Source organism: Pinus tabuliformis, chromosome 9 (assembly GCF_031772625.1).
Source record: "Pinus tabuliformis cultivar Carrire ecotype Pingquan chromosome 9, CPIR1, whole genome shotgun sequence".
Taxonomy (NCBI): Eukaryota; Viridiplantae; Streptophyta; class Pinopsida; order Pinales; family Pinaceae; genus Pinus; species Pinus tabuliformis.
In genome coordinates, this window is record NC_142307.1 from 767,943,593 (window position 1) to 767,965,814 (window position 22,222).

Here is a 22,222-nt window from a genome sequence, read left to right on the forward strand (position 1 = left end):
TTATATAGTCCAGAATTCTCTGCCAATTTAGTGCAATAAAATTCAGTAGTTTCAGAATTGAATACCAAACATTTATTAAAGCGGCATAAACACCAGTTCTCGAGGACCTTGAGAGGTGTGTAGAGAAAAGCTAATGGCAATCATTTTAGGTGTTTGTTCATGCAAACCAATATTTATTTTATTTTATTTTTCCAGTCCAACATTGAGATGCCATCAAACTCTGGCCGTGAGTATTACTCGAGTTTCTGTATGATAAAAAATTCACATTCACAAATCAGGTATCTGAAGAAGAAACTTTGATCAACTGAAAAATTTATTATAAATGATCACTCTCACAAATCAACACAAAAGGTCAAAGATGGGAAAAAAAGCATCCAGAATTTGACTGCATAGTTTCAATAACAAGTTCTCTAATTACGTTCAACTCTGACACTTATCTCTATTTGCAGAAGCCATGATGCTTAAAGTCAAACCTCTATAAATAGTAGAATTCCCCAAGAAAGACTCGACCTTCTCAGTGTATTATAACATTCCAAACGAGCTCTTAATGTGATTGCACTTCAAGCTGCACTAGAAGTTATTTGACCAATTCTTTTCAAATCAAAGATTTCAATCCAATAACCATCAGGATCCTTGATGAAAGCCAAACCCTTCATCTTCCCTGCACAGGAGCAACAACTTTTAAGAAAGGCAGAAAACTGTCGGATATGAAATCAGTATGATAAACCCATTAGAATATATCTATATGTAGTATCAAAGCTATATATATATATACTCCAGCCTTCTTGTTAGGTATTTACTATGATAAACGTCTGAAGAAGTCCCCTCCCTTGATTTCACTGATAGTGAGGACCCCACCATTATAGGTGGTAAGTCTTGGCCTCAGCTTATATTGTGCAAGTTCTTTGTCTGGAGGTAAAAGGGGGCAGATTCCTGTTTCAAGTAAGTTGAGAAATGAATCTGGGGTCCCCCTTTCCATGCGTGTGTTGTCATCTGAAATTCTGTCTGAAAACTAATGGGAACATCATTGTGGAAAAATCTTTTGAGTTGACAAAATTATTCTTTTTAAAGATCTTTTTCAAGAGTCTGCCCCTCTTTGGCACTCAAGCCTTCGTGAAGGATTTCAATCTATTTACTCCACTGAGAGGATATAACAGTTAAGCACCCATTCAGTATGCAGTAGCATGTACCATTAACATGAACTTGAAAAATCCAAATCCATATTTGATTTGAGCCGAATGCTGTCAAAATTTTGGGCATTTTGTAAAGAAGGGAAAGCACAGCATATTCCTAATTTGCTCTAATGAAATTATTTATCAACTGAAACTAATTTTCCGAGAGAGTCCAATATAGTCCACAAAATTTCAATTTTCTCAGGAGAAAAAGGTGAGGAATTTTTTAAGTCCACACATTTTTTCAAAAATAATATTTACTAAATTTTAAAATTCCTAAAACCAGAAGAAAACATTGAGTGGATTTCATCAAACTTTTCAGAGGAAGATGGGTCAAAATTTTCAGGTCATTCTAGTAAACCGCAAATCACAGTGCTTCTTAAGATTCATACGAAACAATCTAAGACTAAATATTTTATATCTTGCCAAGGATACCAAGAATAGGGTTTCAAGTTTCCTTTTTTTTCCTCCTAGATATTTGTCACTTGTAAGTATTTCCAGAGTATAAGATGTTTTCATCATCAATCTGTTGACTATTGACATGAAAGTTTTAACCCATGCAAGGTCACCTTATGGCAGAGAAGAAACCCCTCTGAAGTGTGACGGAATTCTTTTGGAAAAAATTTCTGGCTGAGATTGTGGGACCGATCTGTGACAGCCTTTCTGTGATCCAGCAAAGTTTACCAGTGAGAAGCAAGGCCTTTCAAGCCAAACCGAACCCTCACAGAGTGCTGAAGTTTCTAATGGAAACCCAGGAGACCTGGAGATAGATCCTATGGAGATGTTCTAAACAATGACCAAAGCTCGATTATCCTTCCATCTTCTTCGCTATCCACCTGAGATATATCGCATCCCCTTCCTGAGTTAAGGCAACATTGCAGACAATTACTTGTAGCAAGTCGAGGGTTTCATCCTGTAAGCGTCTCTGGTCAAAATCACATAAAACAGAATAGTGTAATTGGGATCAGTTAATAGGGTACAGTGTTTAGTTATCAAACTATGTCTAACTCTGTATTAAATTTGTTTGGAATTACACTGGAACTGGTTGAATTTATCTGAATAGTTGGATTCAGTCTATAATTGTATGCGTCAAATATTGATTGGTTAAATTTTCACTATATGGTTTGTCATATCAGAACTATTTATTAAAGGTTACAGTTATGCTGGAATAGTCATATTATTTTCTGAACAAAAGAAGAATTTGGTTGAAAAAACCTAGTTGTTAAGGAAAACTTAGGGCACAATTTCACTATTTTGTTAGAACTTCTGAGATGCCACGAGTTGGTCGATATTGGCAAAATACCACATGCATAGGGTATCAACTTCCCAGCGACTTATGATGGCCCACAGCATTGGAGCAAATATGCTTTTATGCAAATTAACCCACTGAACTGTGATACTTGGTGCCAGTGTGCATCTATAATCTGTTCAGTTGTCTCTGCAAGGTTGATCCTCATGGTTGCAAGGTAATCGGGGTTCCTTTCCAGGTTTGGTTGCAAAACAACAGTATAGCCCGTAGCAACAAAAGTCCCTGATTCTCGATCAAAATAATAGGGTCCTTCAACTAGAATGATTTCCTTGGTGCTTGACCAAAACTGACATTGTTGTTGATAGCCAACCTTGTAACTTAAGAAAACCTTTCAGTATTGTAATTAGTCCGTCATTTTATTATATGCTCACCAAACTTTAAACATATATCTATATACTGCGTTACATGACACCTACACTTTGATACTTCTTCAACATCCCTTTATTCTAATTATAACAAGGAAATAAAGAAATTAGCAAGTATATATATATATATATATATATCTGTTTGTGTGTGCGTAAGAGCAATAGAGGGCATATACAATGACCAGAGATCAGAAAAAAAGAGGTCAATTGGGGCAAAATGGATAGTTTAGTGAACAAAAAGAGAGCCAATCCAGTGACTCATCAAGTAGTATCCATTCAGCTAAACATTGGCATATCATTTTCATGTCACTAAAATGGCACCGAGTATAATACATACGTGAACCAAAATGCCTTGACATTGAACCTCTTAGTAGCCTTGAGAGCCAAAAATAATCATACTAAAGTTACAATCAAATCAAACTAAATAATCACACAAATCTAGATCCTCTACGTTCTTTGCATTGATATTCTCAATATGAAAGTCTAATCCCAATGTTTGTATCCTATGGTAATGGAATCTAATACAACTCCATCTAAGGCAGTGTCACAGGGTTCGTCGAACCTAAACGTTGAGGTCCGAAATTCGGCGAATTTCAAAAAAAAATCTTAAAGTTCGTTTAGGTTCGAAAAGGTTCAACTTTATCTTAGTTCCTGTTGCGTTGAGGTTACATAACAACGAATGACAGATAAATGGGTGGAAGTGTCGGGGCAAATTACCTTCGTCTCTTGCAGGGGGGATGACTTTGTTTATTTCTGTGTTTGGAAATTTCAAATACACGGGTGTAATGATCGGGTCAAATGATTTCCATCTCTGGCAGCAACGACAACAACGCTGATTGTGCACATTTCATTGCGGAAACGTCCCGAACTTGCGCAGTGGTGTTCGGAATGATTAATAAGTAACGCCAATAATGTTTCAAAAAGTGTTTTCAGATTCTCCTATCAATACTCACAAAAATACCTTTTCTTCAAAGTCCCGATTTGGTAGACTTAGTTGAAATGTTAAAATGAGGGTTACAGGTATAAAATATAGGCAGGGTGAAATTTATAATTTATAAGTAATAATGCTATGAACAGTTCAAATATTACCATATCGTAATTATAAAATTACTATGTGCAAAGATAAGTTAACATAATTTAAAAATTATATATTTTTACAAGAATTATTTTTAATATATTTTAAATTATATTACATTAACGAAATTAGGGTATTGTTATTTTAAATATTATAAATTAATATAACTTATATTTATGGAAAATTATAAATTTATTGATACAGTATATGATAAAAATTATAAATATATATTAATTATCAATGAATATAAAAGATTTATGTAATTTTAATTATTTTATATATAATTTTAAAATTATATACATGAACGAACCTAATGGCGAACCTCATACAAACCTCATCTAAAAATTCGAACTCGAATCGAACTTAATTGTAATTGAATCCGAATTCGAACACGAACCATGTGACATTGATCTAAGGTAAGGGAGCATCATTAAAAAAATGAAAGGTGGGTTCTAAGGTAGTCCTAGGCATTTCTTTTCTTTCTTTCATTTCTGCAGGGGGGGTGTTGCACTAATACAAGACCAATTGGTTTTGTTCAGTTTTATCAAAACAAGAAATTCGACTAGTTTCAACCAGAAATGCCCAAAAACAATCCAAACCTATTCTTTCCAATCCATTTCAATTGGTTGGAATAACATTGCACCCAATACATTAGGATATCATCTCCAAAAGTGCAACATCTCATTAAAAGGTGCCACATCATCTGCAAGATGGTACCAAGACATCTCATCAAGGGTGTACTGTCATCAAAATGCCCAACATCCTCAAAAGGAAGTAGAACGTCCTCTCCAAAAGGTGGGACAACCTCCATCAAATTTACAAGTAGCCCCTCAAGGTCCTTCAAAGGACCTTGAGGCTCAATTCAAGTCAAAATCCATGCAAAGTACAACGGCCAAGGAGGGCCCCTGCAACCAAATGTATCCATCAATATGAGGTCTGTACATGCAACATAGAAATAAAGTCATGTCAATTGTAAAAGCCATTAGGTAGATCACATTAAGCATCATCTTCAAACTTCAAACTAGCTCATAAAGTGATACAATTTGCCAAGTATGGGAGCATCATCATTAACCACTATTAGATGTTCCAGTGCCCAAAAATAATAGTATTTCCTACAAACCCCATCAAGGAGTATGTGTAATAACATATGGTACATTTTTAGGTTTACTTCATAGATAGTGGCATAGTCATGCAAGGTTATGTATGATATTTTTTTTTTTACCATGGTGAATCGATAACTTGTTGGAGTAATCTGAGTGAGGCCCGAGATCAAACCTAGCAACTACCACTATAACACAAAGAGTTTATCCAACAGCCCGTAAACCAGAGATACCCCATATGGTTAAGTAAGATATTCATCCACGTGAGCACCATTGTATGACGGGGCACTTAGGCAATGAGATGCCCTTTCCTTAGCCCTATGTCTCTCCAAACCCCTTCTTGTCTTTTTCATTATTTATTAAACCTTTTTTCGATTTGACGTTTGTTATACCTCATTTAGTCATTTTAAAATATGAATTCATTGAACAGGACTTGGGTGATGATCTCTTAGCGGGGAGGCATTGCTCATGCTTTATCTTCCTTGGTTCTTAACTTCGCTTATGCTTGAATTTTAAGTTTTCATTTTGCTCCTTCCCTTTTTTTATTCATAAAGCCGCATCAACCTCAAGCCTTCAAGCTCCTCCTTCTCATGGAATTATGAAGCATGAACCTATGTGTGTGACAGATGTCAATCAACCCAAAAGGTGGAACAAGGAAAATTAGAAGGATGAAGCATGTTATTGTATGGATTGGGATATGGACACATTACCCCTATCAAAGATCCATTAGTACAATTCTACCAAGAGTGACAACAACTGACTAGGAGATGATCACCACCAAGGTGAAACAAGGCAAGAGAAACAAGTTCAAAAGCATCATGATCCATTATTCAATTCAAACCATGATCACTAGTTTCATGTCAAATAATAAGGCATTGACACTTAAAATGAAGCAATGAACAAATCCACCACGTGTATCAACCATCATAATCATCAAATTAGTGAGCTGCACATAATGTGAGAGGCATCTGTGGGAAACTATCTATGGAGAAACCTAAATGTCATCATCGGGGACATTGTCTATGATATGGGTCATCGAAGAAAAAAAACTCCTCTATTTACCCCTAGATGTGGGGGGCTAACAATTTGGCAACAATTGTGCATCATGGAAGAATTTTGATTGTTCCATAACATCCACATCAGTACTTTTAGTCAAATTTTCCTTTTGTTTAGCCGAAAAAGGCCATTGTTTACCTCAAATCTAAAGATTTCTCTCTCCTACTCCCTTTGTGGTCGTTGATTTAAAAGAGGTAGAAGAACATTGCTTTCGTAGATTTTGTTCTTATTATTTAAATTACTCTAGCAACTTTATTTGATTTTTTGGCACCTTATTGCGATCTTTTGGAGACTTTTTTAGCACAACCTTTCTTGTTTGGTGCTTTGTGTGGTGTTTTATGTGGAATTTTGAGGCCCCATTTGTGGTTTTGGCAAAGTTCTTGGTGATTTCATCATTTTTCCAACTATTGTTCTAATTTTGGGAAGCTTACGTTCTACGCTTTGTGGTTTTCCAACAAATTGTCCAAATTTTTGTGGCCTTTATTTTGGCCTCTTTCATACTGACATATTGAGACTTCATTGCCCCATTCTTTTCTTAGCACCCGCTTCTTGCCTAGCAATTTGTTGCTTCAACCCGCGTGTTAAGCTCATCCTCAGTGTTGTTTTTCCATGGCACTAGAGAATCTAAGTTAGGATCTTAGAATCTCTGACACTACCAAATCAAACGCCACATCAAACTACTTTACACAACAAAATAAATAAAGCAATAAATCAACACATGCACAAATATAAAACTTCTTACAATTTTTCAATAACCCAACTTCCTTATATTATCAATCTATAATACACATGCCTAAGGCTCTCATACCAAGGATCATGGCCCTCATACAATCACTGACACAAGAATGTACTAGGGTTTGGTGTCAACAACTATGACAACAAATCTACCCTAAACAAGATACAACTAACCAACTAGCTGATGTAGTGCACCATCACAACTCCACTTGGTCGTATCCTGAACACGTCTGTTGGTCCTTCTGCTCCCAATCTACAACTCTGGCTCTATCAATGGATCCTACTCCTTTAGGTCATTGAACATGGCTCTCAAATCTACCCTCTCGTTGATTATTAGTCCATCAACGAATCAACACATAGGGTCTTCTTACAAGTTGTTCACAACTTCGTTTGTGAACAACTCCTTGATTGCCCACTGTTGCTCGTCAACTCTTAGGGACTTCTTCCCTCTATTGCCTTCTTGTGACGCTCCCACGAGGCAAACTTAGGGCACAGAGGGCTGCCCTCTATCACTGTAAGATGTCTTTCTACCTCCCCTAACAGACCTATAGTCCTTCAAGGTCTGCACTTAGGGCACTTCTAAACACCTACTTGTTGCCCTCCAAATAGCCACAAGATGCCCAACAAATTTTGTCCAAACTGGACTATTTATCCACTAGCAAAAGCACCAATACAAGAGAACAAGCATACCTTGTTTAACAATGTTATGTTGTCCTTATTGTCCTCGAGTTTTGTGCCTTTCCTTTGCAATCTCAGCCCTCTGATTAGCGTCGAATGTAACTAAATCACAGCACCACAATTAAGGATAAAACTGCTCTGAATGTTGCGGCCTCTTCTCCTCTACAAGATCCTACACTTGTTGATCTTTTGACCCTCTTACAACCACATATAATGCTTCTTTTCAACCCTCAAAACAAGCCCTATAGGACTCAGCCTGCAACTAGGGAACAGTCTGAAGTTTCGGACCTATTCCTTGAGAAGAACAACCCTCAAACTAGGGACAGAACTGCCCTATCTTGGCTTCTTTCCTCGTTGGTTGTTCCTCCTATCTTCGACCTGCAATCACAATAGATTTAACCTAAAACAGACTCCTCCTCCTCCCTTCGCAAGTCTTCTTAGGTCTTGCCTGCCTCAAAGGTATATCTACCTCTGATGCTTGCTCATTGGATGTGCCAAATGAGTTTTCTCCTCTCTTCTATTTGTATCTTCCTCTTGTGGCAATGTCTAGCCCTTAAGGGCATGTCCTAAGTCAAGGCCGACTTGCTTTTTGTGCCACAAGCCCACACAAAGCATTCAAAAATTATTATCTCATAATCTACAAGGCCTCTCTTGGTGCCACAAGCAGCATCTAGCTCCTAAAGGGTGCTCTATCATCTCCAACTGCCAAGTGTCCAAAATCCTCCTTGGCTTCACACCCACAAGCTTGGGTGCAAAGCCCACATGTTCGGTTCTTAGCCCACAACGCCCTTTTGTGGTGCCAATTCCTCCACAACCTTGAACCCTAGGGTTTGGAGTGCCTCCCAAGCTACAAATCTCAACACTCAGTAACTTCCCCTCACCTTTTGACCCCAGCGAGTAATCACAAGAGTTTTTGGTTGTGTATGTTCCCTCTAATGCAATTGCTAACAACCCCCTACCCAACGTCCTTTTTCTTATCACCAACGCCCATGGGCACCTCAATATTTGGCTTTATACCCTCAACTCAAACCCCGTGCAAAAGGACTCTATGCTCCTAACCAAATTTACATGTTGGAAAGCCTCCTTTTTCTTTGGTAAGTGCATCTCTTTTCAATGCCTTACTCTCCTCAATGCTTCTTGTTGATTAACAATTTAACATTTTCTATGTTGTGGCCCCTTTGTACACTATCCAGCAAGCTCCCTTTTTGGCACTTGATCATTGAACCAACGTGGGCCACACTATCCATTATACCATCATGGTAACAACCCTTCCTACTAAGCCTTTTTTTAGTGGTAATTCCCTTTTGACTATCGTCACTTCTTACAACCTTTGTTAGAGTAGTGGACACCTTGGACAATCTGCGAGGATGGCGTTACTCAAGGCCACAGCCACCTAGCTTGGAAGTTCCATCATCCCCACATGTTCATAACTCTGATTGGCGATTACATGGAGAACTCCATCATGCAACCACCTTGGATACTTCCGTTGAAAGAAGAGACCCTGCCACATAACCACCATGCAAACAAGAAGTCAAGCCTTGCAACAAACATGTTACTGAGAGTGCAAGTCATCCACCCACATGTCACCCTTGTTAGCTTTCAAGGTTACTCCAAGAGAATTTACATCAAGGTTGCTTCATGTGATGCGAGATGAATTATGTATGGATGAGGCCTTGTTTGTCCCATGATGGACCTGCACATTGGACATCGCTTGCTCATTGATTACTTGACGACCTCGTATGGATGCTTGATTGATATTTTTTCTTGGAGAATTGGAGACCTTGTGACAACATGATGACTACTTCATGTAGTTGGCATAGGAAGCCTTGCCCTAGAGAAGTATTGGCCATTGTAGACACTGCATTGAGCCCTAGACAACATGAGGTTGCTTGGATCACTTACAAGGAAGCTTATACTTGAGTTATGTTAGATTGGGTTTAGGGAATGGACTTGTAGCTATATGGACCAAAGATGGCACATCACTTTGGGGATGCAATGGGGCATTGAAGCACTTGGAGGATGTTTTCACTTGGAAAATTAGATGCCTTGTCATCGAACATTGCATACTTGTTAAAATTGGCAACAAGGGCCAAACTCCATGTGGGTCACCTCATTTATGGCAACTGATATTTTTCCTAGATTCCTCTTGTCGAGAGGTGTAGGATTGATCTAAAGATCATCCGATTCCGACAAGTATTTATGGAGATATGAATTTATTTGTATTTACTTGACAAATTGTCAAGGTCACCCAGTAGTTAAATGTGTGGCACACATGCCCAGTGAATCATATAAATACAAGAGAGGTTGATTCATTTTCTCATCATCTCATCTCACTCACTCTTCTCTCTCTCTCCTTAGCTTTGGGTTATACAAGGAGCAGCTCACACGTGGGAAGGAGTATGCAAAAGGGCAAGCAGGACACAGAAGCTGTTGAAGGTCTCTTTGACTTGCGATGACCAAGCATTGACTCATCAAAGGTGCGGTTTTGGTGTGGCTGCCTCTCCTAGGCAAGCCGCAGATTTTGGCACAAAAATCAAGGCAATTCATCCACGGGTTTGACCAGCGTTGACTGCCCTAGTTTTGGGAAGCAAGTTGACTTCGGTCAACAACAGTTTGAGTGTGTTTTTGGGGTTGTTCAAGGGTTGTTTCTTCAGGTTGTTTGAGGGCTAGATGACTAGAAATTGACCAAGCATATTGGAGGTCATTTTCAGCTTGTTTGACCAAGTTTGACTTTGTTGATCTAGGGTTTCCTGCTGCTGATATAAAATTACATAATTCTGATTTTGTACTATTTCTCTCTGCTTAACTATTGAAGATAAAAGAAGATTTGATCAATGGTTTTCCTCGCATTGGGGTTTGTCCCTGGCTAGCCGCCACATCTTGTGTCTCTTGTCTTAGCTTGTTTTCTGTTCATCATTTAATGTTCTATATGTACTTTACTTAATGTATATATGATTGCTAATCTGTGGCTAATAAGAAGAAAAGAAGTAAACTGCTCTAAGCATAGAATTTACCATAATTTAACATGGTATCAGAGCTGAGGTGAAGACAAATCCCAAGCAAGAGCAAGAGGAAGAGCAATCACCGAAGAGAAGGTTGGCAAGGCTATCCTAAAAACTTCATGGGGTCCTCAACACTCTTCCCCGCCGAAGACAAGCTCCGTGAGAAGTTTGACTATCACAGATGGAAGATGTCTCTCAATCTGACTTTAGAAGTGTTGTCGCGCAGATTGGCACGACAACGCTCAGACCGGGGGCTGTCACTCTGATCCCCGGTCTCTCCGTTTGAGCCTGTCTCCCACGGCTAAGGGGGGTAGTCCCTGTGAGATGATGAGGCCAACTGTCGACCAGTTGGTTGGGAGACACGAGACACGATTAGGATAAGCACTAAAAAAGATTTAATTAATTGAGCAGACAAGTGCCTTAAGAGATTGCGGATAAGACGATTACTTGTTAAATGATATAAAAAACATGGACCATGAACAGCGATCATCTATCATCAGCTAGAATCAGCTAAATCACAATGCTCTTAGAATGACAAAAATGATATCCAGCAACTGAGAAATTTGAAAAGATAAATGCTTTAAACCACCACGAGAATCGTAAATCATTCACCAGATATCGACTTCGCATCTCGACTTGAAAATTCAGCATGAAAAATATAACATGATAGACAACTGAAACTAGATCCAAATTTTTTATTCTTTTTATATTAAAACTAAAAAAAATCTAAACTATGAAAATTTAAAACTAAATCTAAAATCTAAAGAAATTTTTATTTTTATTTTTTTTTATATTTTAAAACAAAAATAAAACCAAAATCTAAAAATCTAATTAAAATCTAATCAAATAAAAACTATGAAAATTTTTAAATCTAAATCTAATTTAAATCTACGTTAATTCAAAACAATAATTAACATTTTTTTATTTTTTATCAAAATTGATGAGAAGAAAAACAAAATCAAAACTGAAAGAAATTAAACTACGTAAATAAATAAAAAGAAAATCAAAACGCATCAAAAATTTAGAATAATAAGAGGCAACGAATAACATAAGGAAAACCCTAGCCGTCAAACTGAAAATCGCAGCTACATAACACAATCTTCCCTGCGTATTTTTCAAATCTACCACATGCAAAAAAAACTTTGAAAATGAAATTTTGTCTATCGTTGCACCTGGAAAACTCGATGGTAGACAGCGAAAGACGCAGGGGCAGAAGAGTCACGTTTGCATTTGTTGTTTGCCGAGTTCAGAGAAAGGGACGTACGCAGGTTTGGCAGACGGTAGAATAGCAGTGTGGATGGACGAGCGTGAGAGGGTTTTAAAGTCTGAAGCGGAACTGGAACTGAAGAAACCATTACGCATAGATACAAATCGAAAGCGAATTCAAGAAAGAAAAACGTAACTGTGACTACGACGGCGGAAAACCTCAGAACGCATCAAAACTGGGCACGAGTATGGCGTGGAAACCCTAAATCGAAAAAGACTGCAAAGCATGATACATTAAGGCGTAAACCAAAGAAAATTCTGTGCGATGACGGGTTCGGCGTAAAAAGGATCAGCCAGACAGACATACGGTTTCATTACGCAGATGTATAAATCGAACTATATTAAAATTAACGCTAGAGATAACCACGCAAATGCCCTCCAGGGAATCACGCAGACAGGTTCATAAAAAAAAATTTCAGATGCAAGATCGAATGTTCAAAGGAAAACCTGCGCTGACCTGAATCAATTTGCTGCACTGGATGTTTGAATGATCCACGCCACACATCAAAATTACCATCAACCTGGAGTTTATTTCACGCTGGCCACCGGATATTAAAAAAGTGTTGAAACGCTGAAGCTAAACACAGCTTGATGATGCCAAGGGTCTCAGGCAAACCGGCTCGCTGAGAAAATTCGTTGAACAAAACTGCATTTGCATCATTTTATGATATGTCTGGGCACGTACAGGTCGGCGGGAACGCAGATGGAATAGCACGCAGGATGAAAAGTTTTGCAGGTTCTGGCCTTCCTCTGCTGACAGTTTTAGCACAGAAGTTGCTCAGCCAGCCACCGATAAATAGATCGCCCAGTAACGCTCGATTTTGTAGCTGAAATCCAAAGAAATATAGCCGCTGATTTTCCGGAAAAATGTTTTTCCTTGTGGCGGCAGACAGAAGACAGATTGCATGTACTTGAAAGCTACAGAAAAACCTCTGCCCCTGAAAAGATAACCTTGTATCTGCAATGGACAGAACCACCCAAGAAATGATATACGCCTTAAAGGAAAACGGAAAACCCTAATCAAATCTTCAGAAGAAAACCCTAATGAAAACTGCCAAAAAATAAACTTGAAACCCTAGAACAGCTAATTAATGTACAGATTTTGGCCCCTACACAGCCAGATTTAACAATAAGAGCAGAAATATTTTCAATATATCAGAAATTTTGAACTTCACTGTGAACAGAAGGAAAATCTCTCAATGTAAAACAGAGAAAAAAAAAACTTTGAATGATTAACCCAGGGAACAATCAGCTGGGCTCTGCACAGAAAAGCCAGTGGGAGTCGGCTGGTTCAGCCAATGATTAACCCAGGGAACAATCAGCTGGGCTCTGCACAGAAAAGCCAGTGGGAGTCGGCTGGTTCAGCCTAGAACTTCCCCAAACGCCCACCTGTACCTTTTACCTAAAGATCTCCTGCACACCTCAAGCAAACATCAGTAAAGAGGGCAAGAAATGCTGCTAGATTTCAAGGAATAATGGAGATACCTGCCATTATTCCAGAAACCCTACAACATTCAAACCCTAGCACGTGAGCAAGATACCTGTACTCACAATACTCTGAAAACCAGCTACTATTTACTGCTGAAAACTGAAATATGCAGAAAAAAAAAAAAACAAACATCTCACAGCAATTCCAGAGAGTAACACCAGCCAGTTTTGAACCCCAAAGTCTTCTTTTATTAATCAGAAATCAGTTTACAAGAGAGCTTTCAGTACAGACTCACAGATCCGATGATTGAAATGACCCCCTAAGACCCTATATAAAGGAAATGATCCTAACGGCTAGTTCGAGTGATCCATGTAGAAATGATCTCGACCGTTGATGAGGATCGAGACATCTCTTGATCTCATCCGTCGATTTATTAACTTAAAATATTATTATTTTATTAGTTAGGGTTTTTGCTTCATTTTTTAATTTTTTATTATTTTTTATTATTTTATTATTTTTATTCATTTTTTAATTTTTTAATTCATTTAACATGGATCACTGAACTAAGTTTTCGGAAACATCACCTAGGACCTAGGACTTAGGACTCATGAGGGGATTTAAAACATTTCTCGACCCTCAGGACACATTACATCATGACTTGTACAATTTACATCTCAAGGGGACAAGCCCACTTAATACAGACCCTCATAAATCACCCAGCTCTGCGACACCACGATAATCTAGCAGATCAACACACTAGGATTCTCCTAAAGTTCTGATGACAAAATCAATCCCGGCTTTGGGGTCAGGTTTGAAGGAAAACTCTGCCGATCCGTGGATCGGTGAGACGTAAAACCTTCCGGGACGAAGATTATCATCAGAAAGTTAGGTCCACCTAGGCAAAATACATACATGGCTCATGTCTGCTAAGATTATTTACAATTAATACATGCAGACTGGGTTTACAATCAAAAAGATGAAGCTGTTGATGATGGCAGGATGGCACGAACATGCTGATCAGGTGCTGCTTCTTTCTGTCAAGAAAAACGGGGTGCACTGCATGGGTGGTTGACCAGTAGAGGTCAACATCTGGCTCTACTTGGGGACACGTTGCTGCTTGCAGGAATGTGAGAATCCAGAATCTGCATCCATACAACACAAAAATAAGTAGCGTCCATCCAAAAATCAGCGTATACATTAAGCACCAGAAAAGAAAAAAACTCTTCATTTATTAACTATCTAAAACAGAAATGAAAATGCGAAAAAACAAGGAGTAGGGTTAGAAATACGATACAAAAGGATGCCCTACAGCATCAGATGTGTTCAATGTAGTGCATACTGAGCATTTGCCTGCTTTCAGGCAAATCTGTCGGCTGCTTGTCGGATGTGCCATGTCCAATTTTGCATATGGTAGGACTCTTTCCTATCCGAAAATCAAGCTGCTCACGGCCGTCTGATGCATCAAATCTTCGTCTAATCTTCTTCCTCTTGCGCTTCTTCTTTCTGGCAGGATGAATTACTGATGATCTGGAACTTTCTGTTTCGAAACTATCAGATGAAGTGTGTAAGATATGCATGCTAAGTCTTTTTGTGTCTTGCATCTGATTTTTATCGTTTTTAAGCTTATCTGGATCACCTTCAATTATCCACTTAATGACCTCCTCATAGTAAGATGGAACTTGTTGCGGCAAATGAGAAGGCTCCTGGTTTCTCTTATCATCTGACCATTGTTGAATCTTTTGAACTTGTATTCTAATGGCATCCATCTGACTAGAGCATTCATCCCTTATAGCGCTGATTTGCATGGCATGGTTTTCTTGCATGTGTTTTATTACCTTATCATTCTTTTCCTCTATGTCCATCAAGCAATGTTGCATGAAATTTATCTCTTCTTTATGATTCGCTTGCATGTCAGCCAACTGATTGTTATGATTGAATGTCATAGAGTCAATTTCCCTATCATGATCAGCTTTCATGGTCACCATATTTTCCTCTAAGACTGACATCTTGCTTTGCATGCTTCTAATTTCTGTTTCATACTTAATTTTCATGGCCTCAATTTCCTTAGCACGCTGATTTTGCGTGTCCTCAATCTCCTTATTACGTTTTTCCAGATGGGTGCGTAAAGTTTTAACATCATTGATAAGATTAGTTTGGTTGCTTTCCATATTTTTCACCATCATCTTTAAATCTTGTATTATTTGCTTTTGCTCCTCCTTTTCATTGTCATTTATCCCTGATTTTTCACTATCATGAACTTGATCTGCAATAGTTCCGGCTGATGACATATTCTGATCTTGAACTCTTTCTTCAACAGCTTGACCTTTAATATGATTACTTTCTTCTTTTTGCACAATTTTAGAGGTAGAAGGCAAGCTGTTTGGACTATCATATCTATCTTTAAAAGCATCGAGAATGTCTTGTAAAGAAGTGAAAAAATCATTAGGAAAATTACTAAACCAATTCAAGGCATCACCCTCTAAAGAATGGACAAATAGACGCATCTTGAAATCTTCATGATTATATTGAGGAAATCTATAATATAAGATCTTTACACAAGTAAACATGTTTAAATGATGTTTAACAGCGACCGGATCATCACCCGAGAACTTAAATAATTTAGAAATGGCCTCTTTCGGAAGATCATGAAGATTATTAGTAAAATGACATGGTTTACATGAATAATCCATGATGAACAACAGGGGATCAAATGGATGATAGAAAGAGATTTCTGCTCAAGAAAATTAAGAGATGAGAGAAGTGGAGTCGCCACTTGAACAACGAATCTGATTCTAGGATCCAAAAAGTAAACACAAGCAGATATGAGGAAAGCTTCTTGTCTGGGAAAAATGAGAAAAATGGAGTCGCCACCCAAACAAGAAACAAAACCGAAGAGATGTTGCTGATATGTGATGAAAAGATGCCAAAATATTTGAATCTGCCAGCTCAAATGAGAGATGAGAAGATGAGAAGCTGAATGTCGATGAAACCCCAAGAACAGAAAAACTCTGTCCCCGACAACGGCGCCAAAAAATGTTGTCGCGCAGATTGGCACGACAACGCTCAGACCGGGGGCTGTCACTCTGATCCCCGGTCTCTCCGTTTGAGCCTGTCTCCCGCGGCTAAGGGGGGTAGTCCCTGTGAGATGATGAGGCCAACTGTCGACCAGTTGGTTGGGAGACACGAGACACGATTAGGATAAGCACTAAAAAAGATTTAATTAATTGAGCAGACCAGTGCCTTAAGAGATTGCGGATAAGACGATTACTTGTTAAATGATATAAAAAACATGGACCATGAACAGCGATCATCTATCATCAGCTAGAATCAGCTAAATCACAATGCTCTTAGAATGACAAAAATGATATCCAGCAACTGAGAAATTTGAAAAGATAAATGCTTTAAACCACCACGAGAATCGTAAATCATTCACCAGATATCGACTTCGCATCTCGACTTGAAAATTCAGCATGAAAAATATAACATGATAGACAACTGAAACTAGATCCAAATTTATTTATTTTTTTTTATATTAAAACTAAAAAAAATCTAAACTATGAAAATTTAAAACTAAATCTAAAATCTAAAAAAAAAAAATTATTTTATTTTTTTTTTATATTTTCAAACAAAAATAAAACCAAAATCTAAAAATCTAATTAAAATCTAATCAAATAAAAACTATGAAAATTTTTAAATCTAAATCTAATTTAAATCTACGTTAATTCAAAACAATAATTAACATTTTTTTTTTTTTTATCAAAATTGATGAGAAGAAAAACAAAATCAAAACTGAAAGAAATTAAACTACGTAAATAAAAAAAAAGAAAATCAAAACGCATCAAAAATTTAGAATAATAAGAGGCAACGAATAACATAAGGAAAACCCTAGCCGTCAAACTGAAAATCGCAGCTACATAACACAATCTTCCCTGCGTATTTTTCAAATTTTTCGAATCTACCACATGCAAAAAAAATTTTGAAAATGAAATTTTGTCTATCGTTGCACCTGGAAAACTCGATGGTAGACAGCGAAAGACGCAGGGGCAGAAGAGTCACGTTTGCATTTGTTGTTTGCCGAGTTCAGAGAAAGGGACGTACGCAGGTTTGGCAGACGGTAGAATAGCAGCGTGGATGGACGAGCGTGAGAGGGTTTTAAAGTCTGAAGCGGAACTGGAACTGAAGAAACCATTACGCATAGATACAAATCGACAGCGAAAAACGCAACTGTGACTACCAAGGCGGAAAACCTCAGAACGCATCAAGACTGGGCACAAGTATGGCGTGGAAACCCTAAATCGAAAAAGACTGCAAAGCATGATACATTGAGGCGTAAACCAAAGAAAAATCTGTGCGATGACAGGTTCGGCATAAAAAGATCAACCAGACAGATATACGGTTTCATTGGTTTCATTACGCAGATGTATAAACCGAACCATATTAAAATTAACACCAGAGATAACCACGCAAATGCCCTCCAGGGAATCACGCAGACAGGTTCATAAAAAAAAAATTTAGATGCAAGATCGAATGTTCAAAGGAAAACCTGCGCTGACCTGAATCAATTCGCTGCACTGAATGTTTGAATGATCCACGCCACACATCAAAATTACCATCAACCTGGAGTTTATTTCACGCTGGCCACCGGATATTAAAAGTGCTGAAATGCTGAAGCTAAACACAGCTTGATGAATGCCAAGGGTCGAATGAGGGCTCAGGCAAACCGGCTCGCTGAGAAAATTCGTTGAACAAACCTGCATTGCATCATTTTTATGATATGTCTGGGCACGTACAGGTCGGCGGAAACGCAGATGGAATAGCACGCAGGATGAAAAGTTTTGCAGGTTCTGGCCTTCCTCTGCTGACAGCTTTAGCACAGAAGTTGCTCAGCCGGCACACCGATAAATAGATCGCCCAGTAACGCTCGATGTTGTAGCTGAAATCCAAAGAAATATAGCCACTGATTTTCCAGAAAAATGTTTTTCCTTGTGGCGGCAGACAGAAGACAGATTGCATGTACTTGAAAGCTACAGAAAAACCTCTGCCCCTGAAAAGATAACCTTGTATCTGCAATGGACAGAACCACCCAAGAAATGATATACGCCTTAAAGGAAAACAGAAAACCCTAATCAAATCTTCAGCAGAAAACCCTAATGAAAACTGCCAAAAAATAAACTTGAAACCCTAGAACAGCTAATTAATGTACAGATTTTGGCCCCTACACAGCCAGATTTAACAATAAGAGCAGAAATATTTTCAATATATCAGAAATTTTGAACTTCACTGTGAACAGAAGGAAAATCTCTCAATGTAAAACAGAGAAAAAAAAAACTTTGAATGATTAACCCAGGGAACAATCAGCTGGGCTCTGCACAAAAAAGCCAGTGGGAGTCGGCTGGTTCAGCCTAGAACTTCCCCAAACGCCCACCTGTACCTTTTACCTAAAGATCTCCTGCACACCTCAAGCAAACATCAGTAAAGAGGGCAAGAAATGCTGCTAGATTTCAAGGAATAATGGAGATACCTGCCATTATTCCAGAAACCCTACAACATTCAAACCCTAGCACGTGAGCAAGATACCTGTACTCACAATACTCTGAAAACCAGCTACTATTTACTGCTGAAAACTGAAATATGCAGAAAAAAAAAAAAACAAACATCTCACAGCAATTCCAGAGAGTAACACCAGCCAGTTTTGAACCCCAAAGTCTTCTTTTATTAATCAGAAATCAGTTTACAAGAGAGCTTTCAGTACAGACTCACAGATCGGATGATTGAAATGACCCCCTAAGACACTATATAAAGGAAATGATCCTAACGGCTAGTTCGAGTGATCCATGTAGAAATGATCTCGACCGTTGATGAGGATCAAGACATCTCTTGATCTCATCCGTCGATTTATTAACTTAAAATATTATTATTTTATTAGTTAGGGTTTTTGCTTCATTTTTTAATTTTTTATTATTTTTTATTATTTTATTATTTTTATTCATTTTTTAATTTTTTAATTCATTTAACATGGATCACTGAACTAAGCTTTCGGAAACATCACCTAGGACCTAGGACTTAGGACTCATGAGGGGATTTAAAACATTTCTCGACCCTCAGGACACATTACATCATGACTTGTACAATTTACATCTCAAGGGGACAAGCCCACTTAATACAGACCCTCATAAATCACCCAGCTCTGCGACACCACGATAATCTAGCAGATCAACACACTAGGATTCTCCTAAAGTTCTGATGACAAAATCAATCCCGGCTTTGGGGTCAGGTTTGAAGGAAAACTCTGCCGATCCGTGGATCGTTGAGACGAAAAACCTTCCGGGACGAAGATTATCATCAGAAAGTTAGGTCCACCTAGGCAAAATACATACATGGCTCATGTCTGCTAAGATTATTTACAATTAATACATGCAGACTGGGTTTACAATCAAAAAGATCAAGCTGCTGATTATCGCAGGATGGCACGGACATGCTGATCAGGTGCTGCTTCTTTCTGTCAAGAAAAACGGGGTGCACTGCATGGGTGGTTGACCAGTAGAGGTCAACAAGAAGATCAGGAAGTGTTGGACCATGCGAGCGGCAATACTGTTGCGCCTCCATCAAATGCATCCGCTGTTTCCAAAAGCAAGTGTTCCAAGAGAGAAGTCAAAGCAAGGAAGATCATCCGAGACTCTATCGACAAGCGCCTGGTGGCTTATGTTTCCGAGCTGACAACCTCCAAGGAAATCTACGATAGACTAGTGAGTTCATTTAAAGTTAATGATGCAAATCAGGTTCCACTCCTTAGAAATAAGCTGAAGGAAATTAAGAAGGGCAAAGATGAGAGTATGCAAGCATATTTCTTAAGGATCACCGAGATCAAGAATGATCTCCTATCTATTGGGGAAGTAGTTCCTGACAGGGAAATGACTACCACAACTCTTGGAGGACTGCCACTTGAATGGTATATATTCAGGACTACTCTTCTCAACAATAATATCATCCCAGGATTTGAGGAATTGATGGCTAGATGTATTTAAGAAGAGACAAGGATGGAAGAGCAAGAAATGCCCGCACTTAAAGGCCATCCCTCCGCCTTTTCTTCTCATACTAAAAGAACAAACAATTCTAGGGCTAAATCCAAAGGAAAGGCCGGACCTAAGGGTGGAAGAAAAGGATGATGTTACAATTGCAACAAAATGGGCCACTATGCGAGGGAGTGCCCTGATAAAAGGGACTCACACCATGACGATGACCAAAATCACTCTCAAGGAAATCAAAGGAAAGGCAGGTCCAATGGCAGAGGTAAAAGAAATGTCGAAAATCAAGGAAGAGGACAACCCTTCAAGAAGGCAAGAAACTCCAGGTATGAATCTAACGTTGTTAACAATAAGTAAGATGAATATTAACTACCAGCAGCCCTCTCTAGTACTGCTCCCCCGTACACGCTGGGAAATTGGCTTATTGATAGTGGTGCTTCAAGGCACTTCACTGGTTTCAAAGAAGCTCTCTCTAATCTGATAGAGAAGGAGACCAACCTGGAAATTGTTCTTGGGGACAATGCAAAATATCCCGTGAAAGGCATAGGGAATGTCACTCTTCAATTGAATCAGGGTAATACAATTCATTTGCAAGAAGTCCTATATGTACCTGATCTCAAAAAGAACTTGGTGTCTGTTTCGGCAATGGAAGACAAAGGCTACAAGGTAACCTTCATCGATGGCAACGTACATGTATGGAAAAAGAATTTTAAAGAAGCTTTCACTCTTGGGTTTCGAGTTGATTCATTATATCACGTCGGAGGAAGTCCGCTAGGTGTCATGTCTTGTGACACATCACTTCAATCCGAACTATGGCATCGGAGGTTTGCTCACCTTCATTATAAAGCTCCACCCAATGCAAGACAGATGGTGACAGGGATGCCAGATTTTCGAGTAGAGCAAGAAGGTGTATGTCCGGGATGTGCCAAAGGGAAGCTCAAAAGGGGACCATTCCCCTCAAGCCAAAGCAAGACCTCCAATATATTGCAGTTGGTTCACTCAGACATATCTGGTATGATGCCTGTGAACTCCTTGGGAGGATATTTATATTACCTCACTTTTACATATGACTATTCTCGCAAGACTTGGATATACTTCTTGAAAAAGAAGGATTAAGTGTTCACTTGGTTTCATCACTTCAAAGCCTTGATCGAGAAAACCGAAAAGAAAATCAAGATTTTAAGGACTGATAATGGGACTGAGTATGAATCCAATGAGTTCCATCAATTTTGCAAAAAATTTGGCATTAAGAGGGAGACTACAACACCATATACTCCTGAGCATAATGGTGTGGCGGAAAGGAAGAATCGTACGATTGTGGAAGTTGTCTGTGCTATGCTTCACGATCAAAGACTTCTGAAGTTTCTATGGGCCGAAGCTGCGAATACCGCCGTATATGTGCAAAACCAATGCCCTCATCAAGCATTGGGTTCCAAGACTCCCAAAGAGATGTTCACTGGTAAGAAACCTGACATATCTCATTTTAGAATTTTTGGAAGTCCAGTATATTTTCATGTGACGAAGGAGAAGAGGAATAAATTGGGTGCATCTGGAAAGAAAGGAATCTTCGTGGGCTATAGCGAAAACACTAAGGGCTATAGAATCTTTGTGGCTAGTCAAAGGGAAATCGAGATTAGCCATGATGTCACCTTTGACAAAGATATGGCTCTTAGCAAAGTTGACAATCTTCCTACTCAAAGGGGATCTAAAGAAGCTGACACCAGGGAACCAAAGGAAAAGGAAGATTAGACGATGCCCGATGTGGAAGAACCTATGGATCCTATTGATCCCCCTCCGCAAGAGCCTTCCTCTTTTAGGAAGAGGTGATCTGAAAATGGCACTTAGGCTTCTTGTCTAGCTTACAAGAACCTCTCCCACTTCCAAGGCTTGAATTTTCCCAAGTCTATTTGACTAACCAATGCAAAATTAAGAAATGCTTGAAAATATAGACATATGCTTGTTTTTATTGTTGGCTATCATGTGCTTTAAAATGGTCATAGAAGGTAGTTT

The 22,222-nt window shown here is 38.6% G+C and overlaps 1 protein-coding gene across 4 annotated transcripts in view; it reads right to left on the minus strand.

The window, feature by feature from the left end:
* Positions 1-283: 283 nt before the first annotated feature.
* The window catches only part of LOC149150991 (lactoylglutathione lyase family protein / glyoxalase I family protein), a 109,867-nt gene continuing 87,928 nt past the window's right edge, over positions 284-22,222 (minus strand). For all 4 annotated transcript variants that reach the window (XM_089439638.1, XM_089439639.1, XM_089439637.1 and 1 more), the window contains exon 8: positions 284-661. In XM_089439638.1, coding sequence (XP_089295764.1) covers positions 561-661 — 101 coding nt within the window. In that variant the 3' untranslated portion in view covers positions 284-560. The remainder of the gene's footprint in view (positions 662-22,222) is intronic.